This window comes from Dermacentor variabilis, chromosome 1 (genome assembly GCF_050947875.1).
Source record: "Dermacentor variabilis isolate Ectoservices chromosome 1, ASM5094787v1, whole genome shotgun sequence".
NCBI lineage: Eukaryota > Metazoa > Arthropoda > Arachnida > Ixodida > Ixodidae > Dermacentor > Dermacentor variabilis.
In genome coordinates this window covers 180,644,188-180,653,491 of record NC_134568.1, presented here as the reverse complement: position 1 = coordinate 180,653,491, position 9,304 = coordinate 180,644,188, and the positions used below count along the sequence as shown (strand labels likewise).

The 9,304-nt window shown below is 44.5% G+C and overlaps 1 protein-coding gene across 2 annotated transcripts; it reads left to right on the top strand.

Moving 5' to 3' along the window:
• The first annotated feature begins 3,487 nt into the window (after nt 1-3,487).
• On the top strand, nt 3,488-8,859 carry LOC142588580 (uncharacterized). 2 transcript variants are annotated; one of them, XM_075700421.1, is made up of 4 exons: nt 3,488-4,173; nt 5,136-5,204; nt 6,256-6,336; nt 8,717-8,859. In XM_075700421.1, the coding sequence occupies exons 1-4, from the start codon at nt 4,125-4,127 to the stop codon at nt 8,827-8,829; spliced, it is 312 nt and encodes a 103-aa protein (XP_075556536.1). In that variant the 5' UTR covers nt 3,488-4,124; the 3' UTR covers nt 8,830-8,859. The 2 variants fall into 2 exon arrangements, 1 of the variants encoding a protein (XP_075556536.1); XR_012829736.1 differs by lacking the exons at nt 3,488-4,173; nt 6,256-6,336 and having other exon boundaries at nt 4,478-5,204.
• Nucleotides 8,860-9,304: the final 445 nt, after the last annotated feature.

Sequence of the window (9,304 nt, the reverse complement as noted above, 5' to 3'; positions counted from 1 at the left end):
CTCTCCTACTTCTCATCTTAGTCTCCTTTGCCACTTTCCCGGCGCAGTGTAGTCACTCGGCCTCAGTCCTGGTTAAACTCCCTGACTTTCATTCATAATTCTCTCTGAGTCAGCGGCGGTCGCATTTCCTAAGGGGCGAAATGCGAAAACATCTGTGTACTTAGATTTGGGCGCAGGTTAAAGAACTCCCGATGGTCCCAATTTCCAGAGACCCCTAACACAGCGTGCCTCATAATCCCATCGTGGTTGCGGCACGTAAAACCCTGTAATTTATTTTTTCTCTCTGTCAGCGAGAAGCTAAACTGGGCCATGGTATGATGATGCAAGAAGATCCATTCTGTATACGGTAGACCCCAGACTGCATTTATGTATATATATGAATTTACCACGAAGTGTGGAAACCTCAGCTTTCAATGCATTTCTCTGTAGCTTAATTGGTAGAAGATCTGGCTGTTGCACTGAGGCACTTGTGTTCAAACTCCACCATCGGACGCGTAATGTTTGATGCGAAAACGTCAAATAGCTCATTGAGTGAACATGGTGGCTGTTTCGCCCGAAAGGCGACGCATTCATTGCGATTGCAAATTAGTGGACAGCTACACGAAATAGGAATAGTAGTTTCATCGGTCGTGTAAACTTGTACACATAAGCATAGTAAATAAATTAACAACCATTGTGTCACATGCGCACAAGCCAACATGATCTCACATGATGAACGCAGAAAATCCCTGTCAAAAGACTGGAGTGAGGAAGCGCGGCAGCAGCAGCGAGCTAATTGACCTTTTTGCTGCGTCTCACAGCAACGCGAACTAATGCGCGAAAACACAGCGCGTGGTGGACTCTGTCCGTGTCGCAGATTGTATTTCGAGATGCAGCGGCTGGGGCAGGGGCGCATGGCCGCCCGGGCCGACCGGAGTAGAACGCGCCTCCCCTCACTACAATTCCTCGGAGCCTTGAGGGTGACGGAAGACGGTGCGCTTCCGCTCCGATTTCCTACCTTGCGTGCGCGAGATTGACCCTCCATTACCCGCTTACCCTCGCACACTTTCACTCTAACATACACCATACGGCGCGGGGCGATGATTTTATTGTCCTTGGACTTTATAGGGAACCTTACGGCGACGGCGACGCCAGAAATGCGTCTGGAGTGTCCATATAACCACTATCCCTACACTCTAAAAATTAGGAAGGGTATCGCAGGAGGGAAGCTGCCGGTTCACTCTTCAAAGCGTCGTTTTACTCTCGCAAAATGTCGAGGAGAGTGAAATGCATTGTTCACTCTGTCACCAAGGAGAGAGTGAAATGTGCTTTTCACTCTCCCCTTCAGAGAGAGAGAGTGAAAAGACTCTTGCGACATTAGAAAAGAGAGACTCTTGCGGCAATAGAAAACAAAACGTAGCGTAATCTTCTGCTTCAACTGTAGGTGGCTGGCCCCGAACATGGCAATGTATCATTCATGCACGCTGAGCAAAGAACACATCGTTTTGCTTCTAAGAGAACAGGCCGCCGCAGTTCAACGGAACGCGTAACGAGCGCTCTACTTTTTCACTCGGAGTTGCTCCACCGAGCGCGCGCGCGCTCAAGATCGCGGAACAACACAGCACCGGAGAAAGGTGACCGTCCGCCGAGCAGCACAGCAGCAGCCAATGCATTTCAGCAGCAAAGGCCAGCCAAGGGAGATCGTATGTCAGCCATCTCGCGTCGCCACGAAAACACGACTGTCGTTCGTCATGGCTTGGATATAACAGCAAATCCTCCACGGTAAGTGAATTCTAACTTAGGTGCACATTGTCCGTATATGTCATGCTATCGCCAGGAAGTCGTCGCTGCGCTTAGCCGACGCGATTGACAAAGGACTAGGCATACGCGCTGTGTCTCTCGATGTGAATCGAAAAAGCCAGTCGTCGCGATAACTGCATGTGATTTTATCACTTTGCCGTTGTCCGTAAGAGCTTTAAAAATCGCAAGCGCTGCCAGAACTATATGGTATGTTCAATAAGACGCCAGGCGAGAGGACGCTTAAAATGGTTAGTTCACCAGCCCGTGATTCCGAGCCTATGCGGAGCGTGATTAGCGTGCGTTTTGTGTGTTTGAATTTATTCAGTTTGGCAGTCTACTGTGTACGGAACGCTGTTGAACTAAGGAATCACATAACAGAAAACGTCATTTTGCTGGCAGCATGCATTTTTTTTATAAATAAACCGCGCGCTTGACGGTGTCTCGCGCAGGGGGAATCTGCGACCACTGAAGTTACGTGCAGCACCAGTGCTAGTTAGAAACTTTGCCGCAGGCATTCAGCTGCATGCTGCAAGAGGTCAGTTTGGCGCGTTATCTTGAACTTACTGAAAACGCATGAGGAATCCATGTTTTATGCTGAAAAAAGTATAAACCCCATATAAGCGATCTTGCGCGCGGCAGCTACAAGCGACGCAACGGAGATGGCTGTCGCGTTCGCTCGTCGCCTACAAGTCGTACTCCGTGCGAGCGACGATTTTGAGCGACGCCTCCCCGGTGTTGCCGGAATGAGGGCTGCAGTCACGCGTGACGCGTGCTTTAGTAATTTACGTTGATGTATTTTACTATAAAAAGTAGCATAAAATATTTCCGGAGGTCTTGCAGTACGTTCTTATCCTTGCACGTATAAAAATTGAATCATTTGCTCGTTCCGCGCGACAATCGGTAGTATTTGAGCGATGTATGTACATCCAGTTCCGGCTTCGCGCTATTGGCTAGTCGCTCATAGCACTTTCGGGCGACGAGCGACGATTTCTAGATTTCCAGAACCGAGCCATCTGTTCAAGCGACGGCCCGTTTTGTCGCTCGGAGCCGTCGCTCGTCGCCGTCGCGCACTAAATCGCTCTCACAGTGTTTATCCCTAAGACTGAACTGTTTTTGCTCATGTTGAAATGGTGTGATTATAGGTCTGGTTTTGTCTCCTGTTGCGGTTTTCGTGCACGGTGCGAAACTGAAAGGATGCTTATGTCTACGAACTCGGTGAATTGTCGAGCAGCTAGTTACGCTACGCATCGGCATCGAATATAACGGCTGCTGTGTGGAAAAACAATTGCAGGGGCGTTTTGCATACGCTTATTGTTTTGGACATGCCTGTGCATTTGCTAATATGAGTTGGCGTGTCAGAGTTATGTCATATGAACAGCTAAATCAGCCTTCCTCTGGGGGTTACAAGCGTAATGTGTGCATTTTGCTATAGCATGGCAGATCAAGATGTGTTTATCGCTTAAATATTTTAGTAGAGAAATAAAATATCAAAATAAAATCTTGCTTTAATTCCGTGTTACCAGTCTGTCGTACACAGAACAATAGGTTGGTGTAATAAACTAATTGCGGTTTAACTGCAACTTTTACATGCCTACAAGAATCTAAAACGCTAGATTTCAAACTGCAGCAGTAGTCGGGTCTGTCAAAAATGAACTCCACTGCGCACCTCATGCATGAAAATAAGTTCATGCGTTTTAGTAAGCTTAGATGCAGGCCGCAGTGAACTTGTTAGTATTGAAATGTGGGTAAGCTTGCCATAACAAGCCTTGTTGCCCTTTTTTATAGGCACATCCATATATCCATTGAGCTGAAGGACAATATTTTCATCCCTACTGAGTATCATGTTTGCAGCTATAATCCTCAAATTATGGCTTCAGCAGTGGCACAACCAGGGATGGTGCGGGGGGGGGCACACTGGGCACGTGCTTAGGATGTGTCACAAGTGGTGTTTGCGATACACCAGACTCATGACAGACCTATGACGTCTGAAAATGACCAATATTCTATTCATTAGCAGGAGTATTCTAACATTCATGAAAAACAAGGATGAACTGTGGTTTATTTGTTTTTTTGCTTAAATGTAAAAATTGAAGTTAGTTTAGCAGTTGACTGTTGCAGTCATTTGGATGTTTTGCATGCATTTCACTAGGAAGACTAAGAGCTAAGACTTTTTTATTGCCATGGCCTTGACTGTCTTGATGTTGTTTTGCACCATGCCCTTGTGTTGACTTTTGCATACGATATTTTTCAGGCACCCGCTTTATATAACGCAAGAAGGCAGCTGCAAGGACACGAGGATGTGAAAGAGCCAGTGCAGCGCGACTTCACGTAGTGCAGAGGAGCCAATGCCAAAAAATCAAAATACATTGGCATGTTATTTGGACAAGAAAACTAGTATGTGGGTATATTGGGTGTACCATTTGACCAAATGTCAACAAAATCAAGATACAGTATGTTACACAAAGATGAAAATTCTCACGTGCTCCAGGCAGTCATCTTAACATGGTATATTTATGTAATGTCTCTGATTGGAAAGTCAAATCAAGTATGCTCTCTGGAGACAAACACATAGCAGCAAGTGTCATTGAAAAGTTAAAAATGTGTTTTAAGAAAGCTGATTAGTTCTGAGAAGTGACTGCTTTTTGTCTTGCCTCTCAACAGATATATCCATGTGATAAAAAAATAGTGGTACAATGAAATTGCATATTTGATTAGCGACATGATACATACTTGCAATGAGCACGGTGCCTGTGTTTACTATAAAAAGCAACAGCCCATGCTTGGTTAGGTTAGGCCCACTACAACATGCAGGCATGGGTGATTGGCGCTTTTTTTATTTCTGTGTCGTGAGGTTTATTGACGTGCGTATAGGTGCAGTGGCACGCAGTATGGCTAGTACAAAAAAGGGGGGGGCAGATATATGTAGCTCACTGTACACGACACAGGGCAAAGGAAATCCGTGTTCAGCAACTATGTTAAATGCCATGTACGTAAATTTTACAACACTACTCGTTCGAAGCGCGCACAGGTGCATGTTGAAGAAAAGTTTCCAGGGTAGATAATTTAGTTCGTAATTTACACTAATTTTGCTCTAACCACGAGACATAATAATTTGAATATACTGCACGGAAAAACCTAGAGCGAATTAAATTGTGTGTCAGTTTCGTGTGTATACATATAGTCTTTCCTATGCATCAGGTTTTTTGCGTAATGCATTAACAGCTGACAGCCTATCTTATGATGTGTACTCTGTTTACATTACAGTTGTTTATTAGTTTACTCGTTTGTTTTGCGACTGATGAAATGCCGGCATATATATATTTTCAACATTTGACATAACCCTGTATGTTTTGCAGGGACAACCCAGGACGTGCATTTCTCAGCACCCAGTCAACTGCCAAAAGTGACTCAAACACAGGCCACCAGTAAGTGGACATCAGTTGCAATTTCACATTATGCAGTTGGCGGCTGCTTTGTACGGAGGCTTTTTTTTAATGAGATGGTGATGTCGTTCTAATGTACATTTTGACCATAAAGGTGCGATCATGTCTCACAGAGGCATATATGGTTGCTATTCTCTGCGAGGGACGTGTTCTCGTGTTCGTGAAGCATTTGTGTTTGGCAGTATTGTCGCCCAATGAGTCGGATATAAACACTAACTCGCCACTGCCGGCAAGTAGTTGCGAGAAACGCATTATGACGCTTTAAAGTTATTTCATTAATTCGAAGGAAAGTTTTGCAGCAGGAAAAAAGGTTGCTATTCCAGGTAAACATGTCTTTTTCTCACAGGTTATTTAGCCAAACTGTGGATGCATGAAATTCGTGACTTATGAATAGATTTTAATTTATTCTTTAGTAATGCTTCTAAAAGAGACTAGAAATAGCATGTGACTACCTCTGCAATCAGCAGACCATACATTTACAGTCATAAGTGGCAGTTCCATGCAGTCTCACACTTTTATACCTTTCCTTTCAGCAACATTGGAACTGGTGGCTGCGTTTTCAGAAGGAGAAGTGCACTTGACACTGTATATGTATGTGTGAATTCGGGTTTCTTCGTATGTGTCGGCTCACTGACAGACAGTGCAAAAATCTGTTGTACCATGAGCCTGACAACGCCTTCTGCTGCTAGAAATGCGGCACTTCGTATTTTATAGTACTGCATGACATTTAAATCAAAGCTACCACATAAAATGATCAAGAAAACTAACCGCTGTTATAGCTGTTTTCCTCAAAGAACGCTTGTCCTTTATGGGCAGTGTTAATCTGAGCTCTCCACCGATGTTTCAGTAGTATTATCCCTTAGTGAGTGAGAGATTGGGGGCAATTAATCGTGTTAGTGTTTAAGTGGTGTCCTAATTATGTGCATTTGTTCCAACAAAGTTGTCTAGATTACTTTATTGTGTAGTGTAAAGCTTATGAAACCATCAGCAACTACTGAGTTGCTAACACGCATATGGATTTGTCACTATACAGGTGGAACTCGGCTGTACCAGTGCAGTGCTGCGGAAATTGCCTTCACCAGCGGCTTTGCAACAGCTGTTTCGCAGCATGTCGGTATGTGTTAATTTATAATTATGTTGGGATGGGCTAGTATTATGGACCACTGCTACTCTGTATTGTGACTGATCCATGTGATAAGGGATGTAATGGGCACAGCGAAAACCTTTGAATTTTTTACTATGGTACATAAACAGGCTCTCCTTTTCGTCACTGGAGCAGGAGAGAAGGGCATGCAGGCACTCCTGAATGTACATATATTTCAAAACATGAGAGAGACGTATACACACACACACACACACACACACACACACACACACACACACACACACACACACACACACACACACACACACACACACACACACACACAATTAAACTAAAGGCAGGGACGTTCCATCTTTCATCTTGAATTGAATTGTGCAGCGCAAAAATACAACACAGACCACAGAGAAGCACACATGTTAACAGGTTTGATACACACGTTAGTTCAACAGATTTGATACTTCAAGTGTGCTATTTTACACAAGGGGGAAGGGAAAGGGGAGAAAATCTGAAAAAAAAGTGGAGTGGAAAAAAAGGAATCGTGCCAAAAAGCATGAGAAGCATCGCGCAGCCAGGATCACCAGCAGGACATCTAAAAAGCACTCCGATAAAATTACATACAGGACAACCTTACGTATAGTTTGTTTCAATCAACTCAGATCACATGCAGCCATTACTGCAATCAAGTTGTTTCCTTATGTCATATGAGGGAATGGTGTGGGCCCAAAAAACTGTTTAGAGCTGAAGGATTATGTTCCATTCTAGCCTCATTGCCTGCTTTTTTATCATATTGTTATCAGCTGCTTATGTTAGGGACAAAAAGTAAAAGTACGAACTGTTTCCCGATTCGCCATTCCACACAACATGTCTTTGTGACTATATGTACATGCAGATGATCCATAGCTGAAAAATATTCAGTACAGTAGAATCTCATTACAAGATGCACTTGGTTGTAAGAGACATCTGAAAATGGTTTGGTTGGTTTTCCGATGTTTGCCACGTTAACAATACTGTATACAAGAGACACCTTTGTTACTAAGGATGACTTAAGTATTCACTACTTTGAAGGGACACAACCCAGACACATTCACTTTGTGCACCTTGTGTGCTCCGAAGGGCGTAAAGATCAAGCAATCGTTACACAAGTCAATCGCGCATGTCTCTTTTAGCATGAACCAGAAAAGGAGGGCAACGAGGACAGTGCAGGGCAGAAAGTGTCGGCAGTTGAAGCTGACGAGCGTCTAAGAGCACCTCAAAGGTGCTGCGAGCAACAAGGCTTGCAAAGTGAAGTGTTTAAATTCCAGAAGTTGGGAAGGAAGCTAACACAATCTACAGTCACTAAAAAGCTGTGAATGTCTTCTTTAAAGGGCCCCTAAACTACCGAGGTTGAAATTTAGTTGCGGTGTTGCAGTTCTACACAATAAGGCAATGAACAGGTAGCCACGAGAATTTTTCGAAACGGTGCAGTAATAGTGGAGCTACGTGTGTTTGATTATCGAAAAGTAGTCCCCACTCATTTTACTCTTTCATCTGGTACACGCCATATGGACTGTATCGTCTTTTCCTTGCCTAGTACACCTCCAAATGTTACGGGACAGGCCAACACCAACGAGCTCTGTTGCTGCCACGCTGGCCCGTCGTCCTGCGAGGGGTGGCGCTAATACAACGGAACTATATGGTGACTCGTGTTGAAGAGCCTCGTAGGGAGACCCTTCTGTTGGCGTTTCTGTTCTTTGCCCCCATTGGCTGCCCACAATGGCATCGCGCGCAACGCGACGAGGAAGAAGGAGTGTGTGTATTTGCTTGCAGGCCTTGCCGGCAGTCGTACACTTTCGTTCGACCAATCGACAGCACCGGAAACTGGTGACATCATCAGAGACAGCCTGGTGACGTCAGGACAAACTGGGGGGTGCAGGATAGGTCCAGAGAGGTGCAGGGGGCATTTTCTTCATATTGTGGTGCTCCGGCAGTGCTACGCACTCTGGCATTTGGCTTCGTCGATCGTGACGGCATTCTGATTTCGATACGCGTGTTTACTTGAAATGTTTAAAAAATGTCGAGAAGTGGTTTAGGGGCCCTTTAAGCCACCCTGACCATTTATTCCTTCAGATATATCAAAACATACTTTAGTGATGATGCATAATAAAGTGATCTAGTCTGGCTCCTCAGTGTCTCAAAATTTTTGGTTTCGAGAGACATGTTTCCCGTGCCTCTTGAATATCTTCTGATGAGGCTTTACTGTAATATACACAAACAATTGTAACTCCTCCTGCAAGTATTATTCATTAAGCCCGGTCACTTATGTGCAAAGCTTGTGGTTAAGTCTTGATGTCCGTACTTTTTAGAGCTATGTTTATTAATTCATGCTGTTCTTATTGGTTCTTCGATGCAGGAGACAATGCCTACGAAATTATTGGCCCTGATCATGAGAGCCCTCAAGGGGCAAACAACATCTCTGTTGCAGAAGTGAGCCCGGTACCACTTGGAAGTTACCATGACAGATGACACGGCAGCAATAGATACAGAGACTGCCACGTCTACTACAGCTGCAACAGTGTACGAGGCAAGCAGCAGCGCGTCAGCATCAGCAGCAGTGTCAGAAGGAACCACACCAGGCCTGGTAGAGCAACATGTGTGCTATCACTGACTTTTTTTGTAGTCGATACAACTCATTTGCTCAACATACAAAAGCTTTTCACCACGACTGTGAGCCAGTGTTATTGTGCAGCAAGTGCAAGACTAAGTTAGGTGTTATAACACAGTACAAGCATCACTTTAATATATGCAAATGCAAACATATTACAGTTGTTGCCTCCCCAGCCAGCCCACATAGGGCAACAATGTGGAACACATGGTGGGACACACCTCTCCCCCATTACAAGATAGTAGAGACTGTCAGTGTTGTTGCTAGATTGACTGGTCTTTGTAGGCAACTAGAAGGACAACACAGGTGTCATAAGATTGTTGTTGATGTTGTTGT

Bases quoted from the DNA above. Each gene is read 5' to 3' on its own strand.
- LOC142588580 (XM_075700421.1), top strand. From the start codon at position 4,125: ATGCCAAAAAATCAAAATACATTGGCATGTTATTTGGACAAGAAAACT. The intron at 5,205-6,255 runs GTAAGTGGACAT...GTCACTATACAG, and splicing joins GACTCAAACACAGGCCACCA to GTGGAACTCGGCTGTACCAG. The intron at 6,337-8,716 runs GTATGTGTTAAT...TCTTCGATGCAG, and splicing joins AGCTGTTTCGCAGCATGTCG to GAGACAATGCCTACGAAATT.